Source organism: Corvus kubaryi, unplaced genomic scaffold, assembly GCF_017639235.1.
Source record: "Corvus kubaryi isolate FWS band 111438036 unplaced genomic scaffold, C.kubaryi_AGA036_p1.0 37341, whole genome shotgun sequence".
NCBI lineage: Eukaryota > Metazoa > Chordata > Aves > Passeriformes > Corvidae > Corvus > Corvus kubaryi.
This window is the reverse complement of record NW_024581112.1, coordinates 5,636,157-5,658,999: the sequence shown is the minus strand read 5'-3', so window position 1 is coordinate 5,658,999 and position 22,843 is coordinate 5,636,157. Positions and strand designations below refer to the sequence as shown.

The window sequence follows — 22,843 nt, the reverse complement described above, 5'->3', positions numbered from 1 at the left end:
GTTTCCACATGCAGGGCAGGAATCAGGCCATTTGCTGGGCAGGCTTGCAGAGCCCCACAGCTTGGCACGACAAAATTCCTCCAGTGACTGCAGACACTCATTGCTGACACAAATTTCTGTGTGTTTGAAACCATTTAGTTTGTTTTACCTTGATTTGTCTCAAGTTTTTCCAAACTCTGAATTCTGCTTTAAAAATGTTTCAAAGCTTTAAGAATAAGGTAGTTGATAAGGTGGATTACACCTGACAAAGAATCACAGAAACATTAAGGTTGGAAAAGACCTCCAAGATCATTGAGTCCAACCTCTGATCGAACACCACCTTATCAACTAAACCACAGCACCAACTGCCACATCCAGTTGTTTCTCGAACCCTTCCAGTGGTGTGACTCCACCACGTCCCTTGGCAGCCACTCTTTCCCCAGCCTGTAGCACTGCCTGGGGTTGTTGTGATGCAAAGGCAGGACCCAGCACTTGGCCTTACTGAACCTCATACTGTTGACCTCAGCCACAGAAATTCACCGGTTGGTACAAGTAGAGGCATTGTTTTGCCATAGGAACTTCCACCCAGTGGCTGGGATCAGTGCTCCAGAAAAAGTGGGACAGTAAAGAGAACATGAGGCTGCCTGCCTCTGAGCTGCAGCCATGGGATGTCACCAGCACACTGACAGGCGTGAGGACAGCAGGTGTGAACAGGTTATGCAGTGACAGTGCAACAACCCTGTGGCTGGCTCACGCGTTTCAGCAAAGCCCATGACCTGGGGAGACCCTGCAAAAGTGGCTGGGGACAGCACATTTGCAGGGAGAGGGACCGACACAGGACACTGCTGCTTTTGGGTGCTGGCAGGCACTGACAGGAGTGCCCAGGGCAGTGGGTTTCCACACACAGAGCAGCTTTAATGGCTGCAAATGTGAGGATGCTCTGTGGAGCGAGGGGACCAGCTCCTCTGTCTCACCAGGGGGTGCCATTGCCATGGCAAATTTGCTGGCAGCGCTAACTCCTGTCAGGCACCATTAATCTCTTGCTGTCAACAGCTCATGATTTAAATGCTCTCCCCTCTTCCCCACCTGCTCCTCCAGCTCCATCCTGAATGCTTTGAAGTCTCTATCAGGAGCCAGGCATAAGGGGGAGGGACACAGCAGTGCATGTGGCAGGAGCATGGGAGAAGCTTGGGATCTGCTGGTTACAGAAGGGGGTGGGGATTGGCTGAGGACAGACTGATGGGGAGGAGAGAAAAACAGGATTATTGCAAGGCCCAAGACGCAAGTGGCTCCTTTCACTCTGCAGAGTACTAGGGAACTGCCAGCTCTCGGCCACAACTGGGACATATTCCTTTAAGCCCCCCAAGTGTCCCCTATATCCATCTCAATATGGCCTTGGGACTATCTGGAACAAAGGATCAGCTGCCACAGCTTCCTGCATTTCCAGCACTTTCACCTTTTTTCCTCTGGCTTTTTACCCCTGAGATTAGTAGTTCTCTACTCTGCCACAGGCACATGTGGCTTGCCCTCCTCCTTTTCCCCAGGGCAGGTCAGACACCAGGAGCTGGAGAGGCTCCACATCTGGTTGTCACAAGCTGCGTCAGTGGCTCAGTCAGTGGCTGCTGCAGGCAGCCCATAACACATCAGGCTGTAGGACTTATCAGATCCCTCTGGTCCCCAGTTCCACAGGCGCATCACACACTGGAGCCTCTCAGCTGCGGGCACAGCAGCTGTTTTACAGTGACAAGGCAAGAAGTGTTGTTTGGGCTCTGAGGCAGGTGCTGCTCTACTTGCCTTGAAATATTTGTCCAGGACTTCACTGTAGTTACTGCCCTTGGAGAACCACCCATCTGGGATAATCTCAGCTTCCAGCCACTGAATGACCCGGCGACGAAGCTCATCCCTGTCCGACTGGTAGCAGACAACTGTAATGGGAGACAGTGCAGCAGAAGGAAATACAAGGGTGAGAGAAATGAAGCTGGCAGGGAGACCCCAGAGAGAGGCCTGGGAATAAAAGCCAGCCAGCCCACCCTGATGGCAGTTTGCAGCCCCTCGGTCTGGTCCTTGGAGTTACATCACTGCCAGATCCAAGCAGATGTGTCATGTGCTGAATAGTGGACAGGCTGTTGGTGACACCATGTGGCAAGGCCGGAAAACAACACTCCTGCCAAAGCTCTTCCTTCCCATCCCTGAAGCTTGTGGAAGAACAACCCCGAGCTGACTCATCTTGGTGTGAAGAGTCCCAGAAGGAGGGAGGAAGGTAACTGACAGTCCCCAGGCTTCCCGACACTGTACAGAATTGGCATTCAGCTGTCAACCCTAAAATACCAAAACCTCTATCCTCTGCAAGGGTGAAGACTAGACTGAGCAAGCCTTTCTACCACTCTTCTCCAAGATTTGAATTTTAGGGCCTACTATCTCAGGAAATTTTGTTTCTTCAAAGCCCTGATTTGTCCACTCTGACTGGAAACAAGAGGGGTCAAGTTGGGCTCGTTCACTCACAGTGCTTGCCAGTGTCACAGGTTTCTCCAGGTGGTTGTCACTTCGTGTGCTAGTACAAACCATGCCTTTGGAAACAAAACTGAAAGCCTGGCTGTGAATTATCACACCTGCCCAGTGGTCAGTGAAGCCAGAAAAGGAATCAGCATGCATTCACGTCACTTACACACACTAAAGATCTTCTGAATACAGTGACTACTATCACAACCAGATGGAGAGATGAAAAAACCCAGCTCTGTAGGGATTCTGCATGTTTAATTTTGAACTTCTTTAAAACTGCTCTACGGTGGTGGCCATGCTCTGACATGGTCCTCCCTCTCTAGCTTGTATGAGACTTTGCTCTCATCTGTCCTAGGAAATTAAAGTTGATGATTATACAGCTCCAGTACTTAAGAGGTCATGACTGAGAAAAGGAATTCCCCTGATGAAGCATGAGCCATGGTCCTAAAATCCAGAGTCTTAAGTACACATGGCAATACATAAGGGGAGAAACCAAGCACAGGGAATCAAAGAGGCTTATAATTTAGGTGATCATAGAATCATTTAGGTTGGAAGAGACCCTTAAGATCATCTTGTTGGCTGATGGTAGAGGCATTTCAGCTGTACCTCCTGACTCTCTGCCTCTGCACCCATTGGTTCATCACTCCTAAAGCAAAGTTTCCTTTTCAAAGGGTGCTCTAGGAGTTGGGGACAACAGCTCCACAGTTGTTCTGTCTTATATCCCCAGTGAAGGAGGTCAAAGAGTGCTCCATCCCTCAGTCTGGGTGATGAGCACAGTTTGTGTCCCTGGGGGCAAACTGGGTTTCACTGCACCTTGACTATGCTGAGTCCCTGAGACATCCCAGCATAGTGAAAAGCCCAGGAAACGTATGAGTTCTGAAAGGTTGCCCAAGAGTAAAGAGCTGGGCAACCACATTTCAGCTGATTTATCAACTCAGACTCTGGTACAGGCCGTGCAGGGTATGACTTTTACACAGAGCTCTGCCAAGTCCCCCAGAACACCCTCCTGCCCATCTCCCAGAGCATACAAATGCATACAGAGGCCTCAGCCAAACAGGAGACAGCTTCTTACCTGGACTTGCAGCTGGATTCTCAGACTTCTTCTCTGTTAATGGAAAGACAGAAGAGGACATTTCTGATGCAGTGTGTAGCAATACGAATCTCTTCCCACCATGGGTAAAAGCAGAGGAACCTGGGACTCTTTGGAAATATGGGGGCCACATATGTGATTGAGGGGCTGGAATCCCCTGGACGCAGAGGAGATACCGAGAACAGTTTAGATTGAAGAATTGAAGGCTCAGGGACAATGTCATCAATGTTTATAAATCTGATGGAAGGACATGAGGAAGACTGCACCAGACTTTTATCCATGGTATCCAGTGACAGGGCAAGAGACAGTGGGCACATATTTAAACACATGAAACTCTGCCTAAACACAAGAAAACATTGCAGCTGGCATGGGGGATGTTAAACAGCCTCATTGATGAGGCAAAATCCTTGCTCCTAAAGTTATTGAGGTCAGTTATGAACATGGATGATAGTATTGGTTTTAGGAGTTTATCCTGAGAGCATGACCTTTCCTCAGCAGTTAAACTGAGACATTTACCTGGCTGAATCCAAAAGCTCAGAGAGGAGCAGCAGGAGCAAAAAGTTGCCCTGCTCCCCTGAGCGCTGCACTCCCAGCAGCTTAGGGAGACAATAGCTCCAAGATTCCACCACAGCCAAGGTGTCAGGATTTTGAGTGCACTAATGAGGGCCTTAACGATCCTGCTGGCCTCAACTAAAGCCTCCATCCATACTCTCTGACTGTGAGCCATGAGGCTCCATTTCATATCTGATATCTCAACCCCTAATCCTTGCCTGTGATCATTATGCTGCAGCCATGCCTGTCTCCAGCTCTGTTGCAACCACTCTCTTCCACAGATTGTTGATCCAGGCCCTGACTTGGTGACTGTGTTGATCTCAGCCTTGCTCCAGACTGCATTACTATGAGTTTTTCTGGCTGTTGTCTGATTCTAGTTACCCGAATCACCAGCCCTGACTTTATGACTTGATTTCAGGCCTACTTCATCACCAGCAGCTTGCCTGGTCATCTGGACTCTTGCTTGAATCTGGCTACTGTTGAGGGGCTTGCCTTGTTTACCCCACTCAGCAACAGTGGGACAAGATCTGGGCTGATGAGGCCTCTGCCCTTCCTTGTTATCATGTTTCCCCTTCCAACTCTTTGTCTCTCAGAGTGCAGCCAGCCCTCCTGGCCAGGGTTACCTTTGCAGTGGCCATCGTAATCCACCTGGATCTTGGAGCCAGTGAGGCAGGCGTCACGGTGCAGCTCACAGTGGTTCAGATATGTCTTGCCATTGCTCCCGCACACAGGCCTCTTGTGAGGTTTGCATTTCTGTGGGAGAGCCAGAGAACACAGCGTTTTACCTGCCTCCTTGGGACAGCTAGAGGGAGGCAGGCGAGTCCCCACCATCAGCCCAGCTCAGAAGTCCTTGGCATAGTCCCCTTGGCGCTGTGCTTGGAACAGGCTAACTCATGCATCATTACCCCAGAAAAACACACGCAGGGAAGTCTGTGGGTGTGAGTTCAAAGGCCTCCCTTCATCCCAGTTTCTATCACCACCAGCATGACAGGAGTCTTTCTGAAAGCAGACCCTGCAGAGAAATCAGTGCTCAGCATAAATACAGAGCATAATCCTGCAACTGCTGCTCCATGTGCCATGGACATGTCACAGGTGTTTCTGTGCCTCTGGTCTATGCACCTGTCCTTGCTTGGCTCCATTGCATCTCCCTGTAGACTCTGCTCCACTCTTCTGCAACCAAATGGCAGAATAAGCCATCAGCCATGAACAAACAGCACAGCCTAAGGCAAAGAGAGTTCTCCAGTGCCACTGTTGAGGCTATGAGCTTCTTTCTTCTGTCCCTTTTGGGCTGGCCAAGCCTACCCAGAGTGACAGACTCTCTTCCTACTAACAGGGCACTTCACTCTCCAGTGCCCAGGCTGGTCATGTCAGAGCTGCAGGCTCTGAGGGAAGGGGGAACGAAGAACCATATGGCCATTCCCAGGAGCCAGGCAGAAATGTTTTGAAGGAATGGGGCAGAGCAGAGTAGGGAGACACTGTGTCTCTACAGCTGGGAAAGACTCTTCTAATCATCCCTGACTCCCTGCTGGATAAAGCTATTCATCCTCACAGCACTCTACCACAATTATTTCCATTATACAAAAGCTGATTTTTAGTAGGGTGCTTGTAACCTCCTCAAACAAGACGCCAGTGAGGGCAGGCTGTCTTGGAGCTCACACACCACTCTCTAGAGTGCCCTTCAAAGCCAGCTGCATATCCCATACCCCACTGGGCTTTCCCAACAAAAGACCTCCAGTCAAGTCTCCTGTGCTTGTAAAGACCCTAGGCAGTCCTGCAAGCAGCACAGCTGTGAGTTCCAGACTATATCTACCCTACAGGGCTCTTCTCCCACACAACACTGGAAACAATCCTGTTGTTTGAAGAGCCACTGTGAATTTGCAGCTGCTTCAAAACAGCCATAGCTTTATTCCATCATGGGATCCTTCCAGTGAAAGAAACCCATCTGGGGGGTGACGGTGGTGACACCTGTCCCAGACACAGAACCTGTGCTGCTCCCGTACCTCAATGCAGAGGCAGGTTGGCTCTCCCTTCTCTGTCACTGCACACTCACGCCCAGCTCCACAGAAAACATTGGCACAGATCTTAGATTTGCTCCTTGGCTCCTCCTGCAAGATACAAAATCAGAGACACAAAATACATTATTTCCCAGAAGAGTAGCAACACAGTTTAAAAAAAATAACACATTTAACTGGTATCAAGACCAAAAGGTACCACGGTGGTGAGGTGGGGATGACAGAACAAGAGAGATATGACTGCAGTAGATGGACAGCTCAGACAATAAGAAAGAGCAGACATAAGAATGAGGGCTACAGTCCCAACAATACAGGGTTTCCTTGAGGTCATTCCTGGAAAATCACCTGAGAGAACTGGAGCAAACATGAGCAAGAGGAAGTCTAGCATGAATAATTTGCTCATGTCAAGGACGGCTGTCTTTAAAATTTCTTCTCATGGAGGGTAGGGAGCAGAAATGTCTTTGCTTGAGACATTGAGGAGGAAGGTGAACATATCCCTAGAGGAAGGTGCAATAGCAAACAGGCAAAAGAAATTGCCATCAGGCACCAGATAATGTCCCCGTCACAAAAAAGTCACAAAACTACATGACCCATTATCTTGCTTTCACTGGTCAAGATTAAACACTTAAAAGGAAGCAGCGCTGTCATGGATAAGATAATTATACAGTAACCCTCCCATAATGAAAATTCCTTCCTGGTTCCTGACAGCCTGCAGTTGACTTATGCCCTGCAGCACAATTTACAAGCTTTACAGTTTTCTCCTAGCCAAAGCCATCACAAGTATTGTTGTTCACATAACTGTCAAATATTTTTTTTTTTGAGTCCCAATGCATTCCTAAACTGGTGACACCTAGCACGGAGTATTTCCATAGTTTAATCATGTTTTTGATACAACCACCACTTACTTTTATCAATTTAATGCCTTTTTAAAATACACTTTTAAAAGAGAAGGTAGTTCCAGGGGTTCAGACTTTGAAGACCCTGGCTTAATTCCCTGCTTTGCCATTAATTTCATTTGGGACTCTCATTTCATCTAATATTTTCCACCTGTATGTTGAGTATCTGGTATATGCCAGCCAACTGGCTTCTGCAACAGTTTTGTATCAGAAATAAGATTGAGGAATGAAAAATAATCAGTGAGATAAGTCAATGATATCTGCTGTGTTTCTTCCTTCTAGTACAAAAATATTTTTTCACCTTCTCATCTATTATTCTTAAAATCTGCTCATTTGTGGCATCTTTGTACCTCCATCACATACTTTTGAAAATAGGTGATGAACTAGAAACATAATTTCTCAGAAGAACAAGTGTTATTGACAAATGCTGAACACATTTTTTCCTCCTGTTTATTCTTTATCCTAATTTTTTGTTTGTTTTGCTTTTAAACCACAATTTCAGAGAGCTGCTGTCTTTACAGCCCACAGAGACAGCCAGATCATTTTCTGAATAACCTTGCCCTGGTCTTCAGAATGGTTTGTTTGCTGGCCTACTGCACAATTCATCAAACCCGAGAAGGTCTTTTCAAAGCACTGCAGGAATCCCTCCAGGTTCACACAGTGACAAACATCTTTCATACTCTCTATAGGTGTTCCTATTTTGCTGCTTATTCTGTCAAATACAGTATTTGGACATGCCAATCTTAGCTGAGAAATGTATCCCATGTCCCAGGCCTGTTCTCCCCATGAAGATAGTGTTATCCTCCCTCTGCCTTTTAACCTCCTTTCACATATTTTTTCTGAGCTACAAGCGACACACTATCCCTTCTACTGCATCCACCACTCTCTACTCACCTTCCAGTGGAGAGCTGGGGTAAATGACCTGGGCACTTCTGGGGTGGGATGGCACAACAGGAGTACTTCACTGCACAAAGCAATCTCATGCAACTCAGGGCAGAGAATGAAGAATAGCTCATTTTGCAAAATGCACAAAGAAAAACCCAAATTGTCTAAGGCCGGAGTCTGACTAAGGGCACTCACACACCTAAAATGCACCGTAGCTACCAAAGTGCTGATCCATTTAAGGGGTTTTGAATAATGTGTCAATCCCTTCAAGCAGTCAAAGACCAGAAAAAACCGGCTGGGCACGGCTTTGAACCACCACCCAGCGAGGTCTGTAATCCAGGGGCCTGGCAATAGATGGCAGTACTCTGCCTCTCCCATGGACAGGCAGGACTGCCAGCAGCCACCTCCCAGTCCATGCTCACCGATGCCAAACCTGGCTTTTGATTCCTGTCTGGGACTTAAGGCACTGCTACAATGCAACTGGCCTCAACAAGCATCCGCAGTGCCCAGGATCAGGTTGCACGACTCCTCTTCCCACAGGAGCTCACTTGGAAACCCGGTCTCCAGTGTGGCCAACCATAGCTCCCTCCCTGGGAGTGCTAAAGCACTCCCACAGCTCTTCCATTGGAACCCGGGCTGGGGATGCTGGCAGGGTGACACTGCCAGAACAGCTTCTGAAGACACCCTGCCACCTCCCAGGCTACAAGCCCACACTACTCTGATTTTTCATATTAATCTAAGCAATACAATTTGCTGGTTGTTTCTTCTTGTTGCCTTAAGTTTTCCTAGGCTGGCAGTGGGTTGGAGCTGGTTGCCACTTTACAGCATGGCTTTCTCCACCTCAGGGTTCAGCCAAAGGAAGAAAAGAAGCCAGCTGCTCTGGCTGCCCTCTTACTGTGGCACAGGGTTTCTCAAAGCCAGCTGTGGAACACCACAGGGTGGGAGCTCTTTCTAGCAGCTCCTGGCTGCCTTCCCAGCAAGTGTGGGAGTCTCCTGTGCACAACTGAGTGTAACAGGGACAGAGGTGGATGACTGGATGAGTACAGTGGGGGGTTTGTGAATGAAGCTTTATAATCTCCCGATTCCCTGGTGACCTCCCAAAAGCTACCAGCCAAACTGGTTTCTTGTGACAGATATTCTGACCTTACCTTGGATCTTGACATGTTTGCTTTTTATAAAGCTTCACCTTCTGGAGTCATGTGAGTGAGGATGGCAGCTGCCACTTTAGTATTAAATACTCATCCTTGCACTTGCCTCATAAAAGCTTGAAAATATGAACTGCAAAATTTAAAACTGTTATATTTTAAACTTAAAAAAAGGACTCCACAGCGTTTCAACATCATTGCCCTTAAATTAATTAATACCCAGATTTGGGGGCTGGAATCACAGCTTTTACACTGTTTTGTCCCTGAGAGCTGCCACTGCTTTTTCTGTCACCCTGTGCTTGGGAAGTGTCACCCGTTCCAGTCCACAGCACGCTCGGGCAGGCGGAAGAGAAAGGGCAGAGAGTCGTTATTAATTGCTGCATGGTGGCATTTCCACTGCAAGCCTTGGCAAGGCAGCTCCTCTCTTCTGCCTCGAGTGAGGTGCCCAAGCTCACTCTCTGTTTGGGCAATGCTTTTACGTACTCTCTGCTGTCCAGAGAGCAAGTGGGAAGGTGTAAAAGCAGCGAGGATGAAGCCAGGGCAGGAGCACCTGGGACTTTGGAATGTCTACCACAGCACAAGGGCTCTCTGACTCTTCACCCTGCAGGGGCATGACCTTCCCAGACATCTTCTCTGGCAAAGACCATAGAGAAAGCTGTTCCCAACAACTCCTGGGCCAAAAGTTCAGGGCAGCTGGGCAGCGTCATGTATGCACAGCCCAGCTTGTCTACTGAATGGGGATGGGAATGCACAATGCTTTTGGAGGGCTGGGAAGTGTAATCCTGTGGATGAAGGTTCTGGCATCTTAACAGGCAAACACTAAACAGAAGACCTGAGCTGACAGTGCAGAGAGTCACATGCAATGCCTCTGCCTCAGCTGTTGCCTCCTGAGGAGCAAGGAGGAAAAAGACATTTCCAAAGCAGCCGAAGGCGAGAAAGCCAGAGGCAAGGCCGGTGGTGAAGGATCACCATGGCAACCAGCAATGCAGGGCCTCAAGGTGGAGAGCTAAAATTAGGAAACTAGGCAGTGGAAAGGGCTGTTTCTCATTTCTGGCAGCATCCGGTGCTGAGGAGTTGGACCCCCAACACAGAGTAAGCACAGATGTCCAGAGCATTCCTGAGTCCCTGTCTGCGCCCCGATGTCCAGGACTGAGCGTGACTCGATGCACCAACACAGTGCCATGTGCAGGTCGGCTCAGGATCCCAAGGTCCTGCGAGGTGCAGTGCCTGCCCTGCACTGGTGGGACTGCATGGAAACAGTGTGGTGTCTGCAGTGAGATGTGAGTGATTGTACACACGACAGAGAAGAGGTATTGTGACTCCTCGCCTTTGCAAGGGAGCTGCTCACTGCAGCTCTCCCTTGGCTGCTGCCTCCCCTGGCCTGTCGAGCCATGACTGTCTAGTGTCACTGAGTGGGAATTGGGACTTTCCCAACCAGCCTGTGAAAGTTGAAACCATGAACAATTCAGTGACAAAACACCTCTGTAAGCTCTTCCACCTGCAGAGAAGAGCTGTGCATGCAGCTCCATGTCCACGGTGCCCCACTGCTCAAAGGGAGCAGCAGGGATTACTACCATTACACATGTTCTGGGAAACAAGCAGAAAGATTGCCCTGCTACTAGGTGGGGAGTTAATGTGCTTCACAGCAACCCGTCATACTGGCTTTAGTTTTCTGCATACCGTTCCATAGAAAATCTCCTCTTCGAGATCTCAAAAGTCTTTTTCTCAGCAGCCCACACTGCATTGGAGAAATATTACCTACTGTCCTGCTCCTGTTGATACAAGTAACAACCTTTTCTGCTATCAGCAGTGAGGGCAGGTCTTTTCTTCTTTTGGCATCACTTTCTGGAAATCCATAAAATGATTTGACCCTCACATAATGCTCTGTGCTGTTTGCTGTAAAATCGAGGCTTTGTGTTTTTGCCTTGCGTGATGTGCAAGGAAATCACAGTGCTCTAAAGCTGCAGCACCGAAAGCTCCTATGGGAGGCAATCCCATGTATTATACAAACTTGAGTTTGTATAATAATACAAATAAGGCAAAACTAAAGGGCACCAAAATGATGTCTGAGATTGCAAGACATGCACAGATTCTCATGCCTCAGGGAAGGCAGTAGCAAAAGCTGGGGGTAAGTTTTCAGATACAATCAGTACAATTTGCAATAGACTCTCTCCATGCAGTCGGACAGAAATAAGCTGTGTAGCTATGTATTTCAGCCATCTTCCTATCCACATCTTCCCATCCTCACCCCTTTTGCCTGTTCCCTGCCATGACTACCAAGGGAGTAGGGGATCTCTGAACATGCCAAAGTGCCACCTATAAACTGCATAACCTGCACAATTTCTAGAACAACTCAACAACCAGCCATGAAATCTAGCGCCTCATATAATGTTGTCTTGGCAACGTTTGCTTCTGAATGCAGAAAGATTTGGAAGCACAAGGCAGTAAGTCAACAATGCAGAAAGCTGAGATAAGCTATGTCTCCTGACTCCCAAACCTCCCTCCTCTCCTGTTGTGGAGCTGGGAGGGAGAAGCACTATGCTGTGCTGCAACATTCAAAAACAGAGGGCTGGGCAGCAGAGCAGCTCAGGAGGGTGTCAGGAAAATTTAGCAACTCCTGTACAGTGATGGCACTGAGAAGGCATTTGACTCATGCATTTCATCCCATTACCCAAGTGTGCCTCCAGGCAGAACAGCTCTTTTGGCTGGTGTCCTCCTGCAGAGCTCCAAGGAGGCCAGATCCCACATTCACTGCAGGGCACAAATGGGCAGCCAGCTTGTCACCTCCAGTCATTTGTGCAGCTGGCTCTGGCAGCACATTTGTCCCGTTGTTCTGGTTTGCGACTAACAAGCAAAGCACTCGTTCCTCCCTGCAAACCTGACCCAATTCCTGTGGCAGCTCCCTGGATCCACTAACACTCTGGTGTGATGGGGCGGAAATCTGGCAGCAGCATAAACTGAGCAGATTAGCGTGAAACAAGCAGGCACCCCTGACACTGGGTTAGCCATAAATAGATAGGTAAGGCGAACATTGCAGTTTCTCTTCCTTTGGGCTACTGCCTCAGGTTGGAAGAAAATCCACACAAATTATCTTCAATTCTTACTTGGAAGGCTTGAGTTTCATTTAGCAAAGATGAGAAGGAGATAAGCCAGTGATTCCCAGTTCAGCTCTCCAATAAAACCTACTTCCCAGGACGTCATCACTATTGGGATGGTACAGTAGGCTGTGGAATGATACATACTCTACTTGGAAGGAAACCTGCTGCCAGAGGTTGCTGTACACCCTGCTGCAGGGTCATCTTTTGCACACTTCCTTTGGTCTGGTGTTATCTGGACTCAAAGTAGTACCCTCTGGAGCTAGTCCCTCCCCTGCCCCACGAGTTTCCCATCCCTGTCTCCAGGAGGCACATGGTACATGTCCTGCCATTCACACCAGCAAAGGTGTTGTTGGGCAGCTGGGAAGGCTCAAAACCAGACTATCCCCAAGCTAATTAGTTAAAAAAGAAGAGATGTTTGTCAGGCAAAGTCTGGACCAGGGCTGGACTCCCCAAGGGACTGTGACCAGCCGTATTTGACAATGTTCCCAATGCAAACAATATCCTATTTGAAGGGTGTCAGCATGGGGTCTGTCCTGGATGCAGAGGGGTCTAGTGCCGTTTTAACCGCAGGAGTCCTCCACCCCCAAATCCTAAAGCCATCCTGCAAGTGGCAGAACTAACGAAGCCCAGTTTCCAACAGCTCTCTCTGCATGGCCTGTCTGTCAGCTAGTTACAGGGCAGCTCATGGACTCCTTCCTCAGGGGAGGTCTTTGCAGGCCCCTCTCATTAAGGCAGTCACCTAGAGTCACAAAACCAGCTGGATCCCATTATCTCTGAGGCCTCCACTGCTTTATCAGCTGTGCCGGAAACAGGCTGATAGATTCAAGACTCGCTGGAGGCCAGAGACAGGCAGGCATAGCTTTGCTTCCTCGGGGAACCAGGCAGTAATTCCTTTGCAGAGTCCCACTAAACACTTCTCTGGCTCAGCCTCTCCTCTTGACAGACTCAATGTCACTGCTGCTTGCAGTCCTGAGGACAGGTCCTCACTCCAGCCTCCTGCCATGAATCCAGGCCCCCTGCAGCCTCCCCTCCACCGACCCTTGTGCTTCCCTGACAGCATTTTCTTTGTGTTGGAGGATTTCTGCCCCCTCAGAGCTTCCATCACTAGGGTATTTCAGCCAGCTTCAATCAAGGGCTGTGAACAGCCATCTGGACACAGGAGGTACTGCACTCCCTGTGGGATGCCTGCCATGGAGGAGCATGTGCCCCAATCCACCAATCCACACACCTAGACATCAGCCAACCCCTCTTTCCAATACTTTGCCTGTATCTCTTTCTATTCTCAGCTGACATCTAGGACTGGCTCTCTTAAAACATCATGCCAAGTGCAACCCCTTAAAGGCTTTTGAATGCTTGCTAGATGAATATTTAATGGCAGCTGACTTTCGCTAATGGGAAACAAGCCAGACCATACATCTCTGCCCATGCTGGGAATCGGGGTGTGTTCCCAGAAAATCTGGATGCAGAGACAAGAAGGCAATAGAAGAAAGGAAGTGCAACTCCCAGAGCTCAGAGGAGGTTCCCTCTCTCCAAACCCATACCTCACCCATTTGTGCGAGACCCTCCCTGACTTGCTGGCTGCTCAGTCCATGATCCATGGATCAGATGTGTCCGTCCTATCAGAGCATTGAACAGGGGAGTGACTGAGGCTCTGACTGACCTCTGTGATAAACGAGGCCCATAAGGTCACTGACCGCTGCATGAGGCCATGGAAAAACAGCATTGCTCATGGAAGCCTGCTTGTAGGAATTCGTCCATGGCTCTGTCAGGGAGATGGAGATGAAGATGTCTGAAGCTCGTATGGCTACAAAAAAAGACTGCCTGGGCAGCATTCCCTTGCAGACATTGGCAGGATGGATACAGAGCTCTACCTCCCCACTGACCTCTGTGGAGACATGGCCTGGAACACTGGCAGGGTCTGCAGCCCTCACACACCAGCCATGGCTTTCTCGTGTCCCACAGTGAGCAGGCAGAAGTTGGTGCCTGCATAGAAAGGGAAGCAGGAGGCTTTTCTCCCCACAAGCTAATCAAGAGCAGAAAGGCATCAGCCAAACAGCTGATGTCTCTTACAGAGTGATGCTGCTAGAACAGTTACAGAGCCAGGCACACCTCTCGGGGACTCCGCTGTGCGAGGACTCTGTTTTCCCTTTTAAGCTGGAAGGAATGTCTGTGCTCTGGCCCCCACAACCTCATATTTTCCACCACAAGCCAATGACCGGTGAGGCCCCATTAGGGGAACAATGACACGAGAGTCTGGGGAAGAGGAAATCTCTACTGCAAAAAAGTCTGGAAAATGGCTGCTAGAAGGAAGGGAGCTTGCATCTGGCAGCACTCTCGCTCCTGCAGCCTCACTCTGCTGCTCAGGCAAAAACACTCCTTATCATCGCAGCTTTCAAAATGTCATGGCCCAGAGCTGCACTGTCTCTCAGCACTCATCCCCTCCACCTATCCCTACAGCACTTCTGGAAGAAGGAGCTTGATTCCCTCCTGCTGCATCATGCGGTGAAATTGCCAGCTTTTCCACAACCACCAGGATCTTTCTTGGTAGTGCTGGCTCCCAGCAGGGCACAGAGGCAGGAGTTCAGAGACTGACTGATCTACGCATACCAAACCAGCTGAAAAGGCTTCAGCTGTGTGCAGGGCAGAATCAGTCCAACAGGAGGAGAGGACATGATGTTCTGCTACACCATGGTTCTTAGAGGGAGCAGTCAAGTTAATCACTTTGTATTTGGATAGAAAAATAACCCTCATGCACAGGGAAATATCTCAGTGCACGTGAAAGGTCCTAACTGAAGTTAGTCCCACAGGGCCTTAGGGATGAGATTGGTATCATCCTCTCATGTGACAGACTGGAAAAGAAAGGTCCAAGGGAGAAGATTTTCTCTAGAGTGACCAGAAGACAGTGGCTCAGCTCCCTCTGCTCTCTGGTCTGGAGCCAGGACCACTTCACAGTGACACACGTCATAACTCCTCATTGGGACATGATTATTCTTTCCAGATCCTGAATGCCCTGGGCTAGCCTCTATTTTGCCATGGCTGAGCTTCTGGGAATGACAATTCTCCATCCTATTTTGTTTACAACAAAAGTAAAAACAAGACCAGCATTGACTCCTGAATTCCAACGGGAGGGTGATGTTCTGCATGTTGGTAGCACATGAGACAAGTCACAGCACTTAAGAGTGGTCAGAGGGAGCCCTTGACAACAGGAGGGTGTGAAGGAGGAGGATGAGGAGTTCACCCTCAGGGCCTCCACAGAGAAGAGCTGTGCACCACAGACTACTGCTAGCAATTAAACATAGATGCCATCACCTCTCTCTCTAAGCACACCCAGGCTCAGCTGTAAAAGGGAGGTTTCTCTGTCGGGTGGCATTTCCCCAAAGGTATGCTCGTTCCCCTGCAGGACACGAGAAGCCCAGCACTAGAGCCCTGAGATCATCTGCCCCATTCACACAGCTGCCTGACCCCACACCCATTACCCAATTTGAGGCAGTTTGTGCCATATACAACCTCAAATGTCCCCTTTTCAGCCCCTAAATCTGTGTTGACCCACAACTCCCTCTGTATCATGACAGTCCCTCTTTTTTCATTCTTCATTCCCCTAATTTCCCACACTCTGAAGTCCTGCAGATTTTACTGGTCCAGCTAGTAAGTTTTGTTGCCTCTTTTTCCTCACCAGCTGGGATGATTTATTTCTGAATGGAATCCAAATCTGGCACATTTCTGAGCCATCACCTGGCTCCAACAGAGAGAAGGAAAGAGTGAGCTAAGCAGTAGGAGGCAAGTTAGAATTTACAACCCTATGGCATATCCACACCTCTTCCAGTAACTGGATACACAGGAGGAATGTAGATTGCAGGAAATGCTGAGGTTTACCAGCAGCCTCCAGCTTCTTGTGCAAGAGTCCTCAGTGGTTTTGTTCCCATCGCTAGGATGGGAATCCAATTTCAATGGATTTGATGATCCCTCTTCCCAGCTCTGCCCCTTAGTCCTTCTTTACTCGCCTTCTACCACAGCACATTGCAAAAAAAAGCAATGGAAATTGCTATGTGATTGGGGAAACACTGAGTCAGACTCCGTGTGGGAGAATGAGAACAGAACTGGACATAAGCCAGTTCTGAACTTCCCATTTTCTAGCCTTGCTGAAGGATTTGCTCTGCTCCTTGTTAATGCAGAGCAGCTTTGGGTCTGCTCCACCCAATGGCTCTGCTGGAGAGAGTTCTGCAAGAGTGAATCCTCAGGGGACAGTGCCCTGTCACAGTCATCCCTCTCCTTTGAAGCTTCTCTACTTCATGCAGTCACGAAACCCCCTTTACATAGTGAGAACAGTGAAGAAGGCTCAGAAAACCCCTCATTATTTTGTCTAGACAACTTTTCTTGGTCTGTGGTATTGCGGGAGCATCCATCCCCTTCCTATAGCTGGGAATGGTTATCAGACTAACAGGAACACCTGAAAATAGAAGTGAAGCAAGCCAAACCTGCAAGAGACGAGAAGTTTGAGTACGGTGTAGAAGTAACCTGGAGTCTGCTCATCAGTGATACATCTGCCAAAAAGGCACAGCTCCATCCAAGGTTAAACTGTGTCCCTGTAGCCAGAGGAAGCTGAAGGCAAGTCTACCAAAGCTCTGTCATACTGCAGCCTACAAAATGCAGACTAGGACTTCAGGAGATGACCTGACAACTGGCAGGTGTGTGTGCCTACTGATTTGTATTGGAAAGAGGAGAGAAAAAATTTTGCTGCAAAAACTAAGTGAAAATCCTTGCTGCAACAAGGCCATTGGGAAGGCCACAGAGGTACACAGGGAGAGACATGCCTGTGTTCTCCACTCTCAGAAACATCACATCAGCAACAAGCAAACCCTATTAAACTGCAAGGGCAGTCACTCCACAGCCCCACACTGAGATCAGGGAGTAGCAGTGTTGGGCCATCTGGGACCCAGCACAAGGGGAACTGTGACCCAAGTTATGATCAGCACGTTCTTTTCAACTCCTGCTATCCCTGTCATCCTTCAGAAAGCTTCCAGTCAAGTCACCAGCACCTGAAACCATCCCTGTGCTGTGCTAACACCAATTCATGCCTATCTTCAAAAGACTTCCCTCTGTGGTAGGAAAAGCTCTGTAAGTCTCTCTGACTTGCACTTAATGGCTGACCTCTTCACTGAGACAGCCAGGAGGAAGCTCTGATAAGGCAAGAAGGCCATGAGAAAGCTGGCAGCATCACTATGAAATAGGCTATAAAATACAGTCACTATGGCAACTGCCACAGCTGGAAGGAAAGAAGGAAACTTCTGAAGTCCGAGGGTTCCCAGCCTTCCTATGGGTGCCCCAAGGATGGATGTTTCTCCAGGCTATCAGCACCACAGCCAACGATGGCCCCTTAGTCCCTGCACTGCTCCCTGCAGCTTGCACTGGACCCGATGTCATCCAAGATGCTTGGTCAAATACAGAGGCTTTTTCTTAGGCAAGCTGCTTGTGCTCACACTGGTGTGTCCTTGTAGGTTCCCTGCCTCACTTCTGATTTAACACAGCCTAAACAGAAGGGGAACAAGAGGTAACTATGTTGTGTGGACTATGGGTGAGGAAGTTGGATGGTATTTCCTGAACATCCCCCTGACCTGTTAGCTTATGATCTGTTCCTTGGAAGATACACCTGCCACAACCACCATCCCCCTCACAGCAATGGAGCAGTATATAAAATGAAGGGGAAAATGAAACAAACAACCTCTGCTGAGCTCATTAGAAGTGGCACGCCCCATACCTACATGGGTAGTCTCAGGGAAGCAGATTCAATCACCAGCACTTCTCCCAGAGCAAAGCTTCCCTTCTGTCCCCATGGCCCCTGTGCCAGGCTGACAGCACAGACTTGCCAGCATTTGCAGCCCAAAGGCAATTCTGAGATTAAGAAATGAGAAAAGTGACCATTGATTTCCTATAACTCCTAAATAAGGCTGGGTAACGTTTTTCAGACAGAGATCTAATTCACTAGAAAATGCAACTTGAGGTAGACCAAAACTATTTGGAAATTTGTGCCTAGTTCAGGGAACAGCTTTGATTCCAAAATGATTTCTGAGATGAAGTGAACTATTTTCCCTTTCTTATTTTTAAATATATTTCATGAGGTTATGTGTGTAAGCTTAAAGGTCAAAGAAAGCAAAATAAAAACATGTTTTGGTAAGCTTAGCAACTTTGCCCAGTTATATTTTTCTGTTGAGAATAAAACATGAATTTCAGCTGACCTAAAACAAAATTTTTGGGTTGACTCTCTGATTCAGCTAGGAAATTAAAAAAACCAAAACCAATAAGTTATTCCAATGGCTTTGCTCCTATAACATTGTTATTTGGTGTCTAAAGCAACCTATTCTTCTCATTCTTTCATCTCCTTCCATCTGGCTCGTTGTGACTGTGTCTGGAAATAACGAAGAACTGATGCAGACATCTCTCTCCCCCTCTCTCTGCAAGCATGGAATTTTTTCCTGTCTAGTTGGGAAGACCTTCGATGCTGACTCCCATGGCTTGACTTTCAAAAACAAACAAACAGAAAAATAAAGCCACATCTCCATTTGGCTATGAGAACCCAGATAGATGCTGCTTCAGGGAAAGCATGCCCTCCTCTGAGTGACTCCAGCAAAGCAGTGATTTAATGAGGCAGCTCCCAGTCCAAATTGTTCCAGGGCTGCAAATACCCTTCCTGCTCTGCTCTGGTCCCCTCTCAAACACTCAGTCCTGCTCCATTGCTTCCCATCCTTCAGGCCCCCATACCTGCCTCCTGGCTGAGACACACAGTGAGTGATGCAGCTGTCAGCAGAGGAGGATATTGTTGCCCCTGCTGGCACCATCCAGACCCAGCTGGCAAGCTAATGGGCATCAGAAGGTTTGCATGCAGAAGCTCAAATGGGAGGCTGATATATGCACTAGAGAGATACTCAGGCTTGCCTGGAGAAGCAGAGCGTACCCAGGACTCATGCAGAGACAACACAGCACTGCCTCCAGCACTGCCACCAGGAGAGCAGGTGCCTGGGTCTTCCCAGGTCTCCTTCCCCGATGGGCAATTTCAAGAGACACTGCCACACCTCTACATGCACCCAGAGGTGGTTCAACTTGCAGAGGCATGAAGGACTGCATCACTGCAGTCACTTAAACACAGGGCTTTAGAACTGCAGTAGCCTATCTGGCCCCAAACCAGTAAGGGCAGGCAATCATGCAATGATGACACCCTGAGCGCTTGCTCATGTCACCTTTCTCCCTGCCCTGGAGACAGCAACAAGGCATTAGGGACTTGCTGTGAGCTTCAGTAATGCCCTGGGCTAGAAGAAGAGGGCTCCAAGCCCTGCTAGTGACCCTGAGGCTCTCCACGCCTCCTGCAGCCTGCATTCCTAGAAGAGAGATCACTGCTTGAATCACCTCCAACAGCATGAACTATTCTCTAATACTTCCTGAGCCCTTCCCAGGACGTTTTGCTTTCTGCCCTGTGGCCTGGCTGGGCCACATTTCAGAGATGAAAGGCTGTGAGCACACACAGATGCCGGCATCCTTACGCATTCCTGGCTCGAAAGCTTTCCTCGAAGCAGCTGCAGCTGCATTGCCAGGGAGGAGCAGCTACGTCTCAGCCCAGAGACATGGCTGCAAACCCCAGCTTGCCAGGTATGCTGCAAGATCCAGCACAAACCCCTCTAGCTTTGGGACCAGCTGTAACCCCCTCGGGCCCCCAGCTAGCCCAGTGGAAAGCAAGGCAGCTCTCCTGCTTTCCCTGGGAGTTACAACTGCCTTAAGGAGATATGGTGCAAAATGTAGAGACCACGATGCTATCAGCACGCAAACTTGCTCAACAAAAACATGTGTTTCTCATCTGTTTTGTCCCCATGGCTCCCAGAGCACGTCACAGATCAAGCATGTGAAGCACCACTGCCCACAGCTGGGAAACGTGTGCTATAGGGAGGGAACCCAAAGAGCACTTGAGGTCTTGGGCAGAAAATCCAGGATTTGAACAACACCAAAGCAGTCAGCAGGGCAGGCACTTGGAGGCTGCAATACCAACATCTGTGTGCATCCCATCTCCCCTGCCTACCTCTAGCACAAGCCAAACCAAGTTCCCAACCCCAAACGCTGAAGAGAAGTTGGCTCATAGTCTCAGCGTGCAGCTCAGCCGCATCAGAATGTTACAGGGAGACTCTGCCAGTGGCCAGGCAGAATTTCAGCCCAGCATGCTGTCCCCCCAGTGGTTCCCTCTTAAATTTGGCATTGGTGCAAGAGCTCAGCCTTGACCCTCCACAACCAGCAAGAAAAGGGGTCTCCCTGGATGGGCTCCCCTGTGCCCCTCCAAACGCAGCCCTTCCTTCCGACACGATGAAGCTGGCACAGCTCAGGAGATCCGAAGGCAGCTCTCAAGGATCACACCGGCCTATGGCATCGGCTGCTGGCAGAGATAAGCTCAGAGCCTGGGTGGAAGCTGCAGCCCTCTCTCTCTCACACACCAAGACAGGGAGTTATAAACACAACCCTGTTAAAAAAACCCAACACCACAAACCCACCAGAATCTGTCGAAGAGTAACCAGTAAACCAGCTGGATCCAAAGGGAAAAACCCTGGCCTCATTGAAATGAGAAATGAAACTCCCTCTGTCCTGGGGAGATCTTGATGCCCTCATGCTTTGTGCATGCAAACCAGAGGCACACCAACAGACTTGGGGCAGGCACCTCTTAGAAAATCCATGATTCCCAGGAGTGGCCCTTAGCTGGCTACTCTGCACATTTCTTTGTGCAAGGGAGCACCCCTGTCACAGGGGCTGGCCTTCCCTGTTGTGAATGCTCTGAAAAGCAATGTCCTTGCAGTTTCTGTGTATCACATAGTTTGAGGCAAGTGCTCCCCTATTTCCCTCCCCTGTCATGTCTCAGAGGTGGGCTGAATTAACTACATGTGCTTTTTCTGTGAGTGTATAAACTGCACCACTGCCATATGCACACAAGACAGAATACAGCCAGAGTAACGAAGTGGCTCTTTTTGTGTCTCCTCTTTACACGGGTCCTTTCTCCTAATACTTTCCAAGACAATTATTCTTTCTTCACACCACACAGGCAGTCAAACGGCCCCATTCCCACACCACCTTACTGAAATCACAAGGCAAGAAAAGGTGGCTTTGTGACACCCAACTGATCACTGAAACAACTCATGGCTGCTGTAGGAGCTGTGGCTAGCACAGCTCTGTCCCTGCATCCCAGTGCTGCTGAGCCTCAGGCCCCCTGGCATTGTCCTTTCCACCCTCAGCCTTGCCCTGAACAAGGGAACCCCAGGCAGGAACAGCAAAAGTACCATTCCAGAGGAGAAATTATTTGTTTTCTTCACACCACCACTGTAGTGTGGGGTTTTCAGCAAGGATGCTCCTGGTAATAACTCAGTCACCTGGAGTGTCTCTCTGCTACACAATCCTTTCTGCCCACAGGCTGTTTAATTTCTCTCTTGAGCGCCAGACCTTCTGTTCATTAGCACTGAAACTTTCTCCAGTTGCCAGCAGCTCTCATTGCTCTGTGTTGTCAAACTGAAGACTGCTTCCTGTCCTGTGTTGTCCCCTCTCATGATTGATTTTTACTCCTGTAACTTTGTCCTTGTGGAAACTTTATTTCCTCAAGGTGTTTGGGCAGTCACGGTCTTTGATTCCTTTCTAATGCTTTGGAGTAAGATGAACTCCAGCTCCCCACTCCCTGCCTGTCCAGATGATTTTCCTTGCCCACTTTTCCAGCACACTGGTCCTACTGCCCTCCAGCATTAGTACATATCCCCAACTCTTGCCTTTAATGGGATAACACACTTGGAAAGGACACAGGACTGGGAGGCACCTTGTGAGTTACCAAGTCCATCTCCATGTTACCGGTGCTCCCTCTTTGTGCAACTCCATTTACATGATACTGATTAGAGGCTGTTATTTTCGGCTGTCTCACACCCACAGAAAGCCTGGTCTCAAAACTGTCTTACAGTTATAAGCCTTCCCCTAATGTCAAGGCTGACTGCATTCATGGCTGATTCATACATATTTATTCAAACTGGCATAGGAATACATTCTGTGCTTTAGCTACTCTAAGCATATGACTCCTATACTTTAACTGAAACAATGTATTTCCCTCCCTGGCATTTCATTCCCTTGTCTTGCTCAGCATAAGAGAGGAAAAGAGAAAGCAAAAACAGATGCCTGACTTAATAAATAATGCTCTTTTATAAAAGTGATCTCTGTTTTGACTGTTATCAACAATACTTTTAAAGAAGCATGAGACCCAAAAATCTTCTACTGCAGTGGAAATCTGGGACAGGCCAAATCAGAGGTGAAAATATGCAGTTTAACGCCATTTTATGGCCAGAAAAGGGCAAAGAAAAGTTTCAAAACCGAATTTAATATTTTCACTACACTGCAAGTGTAGCCAAGGTTCTAATCAGGACAGTAAGTCATGATCATCAAATTCCTGTTCCTTCTAGGGAAACAGAATCCTCTGTATAAGATGTGACATGCAAGATGAGGGATGGAGACAAATACAATAGCCTGGGAACAAACAGAACGACATGAGGCAGCTCTAGTTTTGTTTCAGAGAGGAAACAGCCACCTCCAGAACTAAATCCCCTACTGTTTTGGAGCTGATATCCATTATTGGCCATGCTGTTATCTCAATGGGCAGCTGAAAGACAAAAGACAACATTTTCCCCACATT

The 22,843-nt window shown here is 48.6% G+C and overlaps 1 protein-coding gene across 1 annotated transcript in view; it reads right to left on the bottom strand.

Moving 5' to 3' along the window:
* FSTL1 (follistatin like 1) overlaps nucleotides 1-22,843 on the bottom strand; it is a 52,857-nt gene that overhangs the window by 8,849 nt on the left and 21,165 nt on the right. The window contains exons 3-6 of the mRNA XM_042031722.1: nucleotides 6,121-6,225; nucleotides 4,744-4,873; nucleotides 3,551-3,583; nucleotides 1,774-1,904 (exon numbers count right to left, since the gene is read on the bottom strand). Coding sequence (XP_041887656.1) covers nucleotides 1,774-1,904; nucleotides 3,551-3,583; nucleotides 4,744-4,873; nucleotides 6,121-6,225 — 399 coding nt within the window. The remainder of the gene's footprint in view (nucleotides 1-1,773; nucleotides 1,905-3,550; nucleotides 3,584-4,743; nucleotides 4,874-6,120; nucleotides 6,226-22,843) is intronic.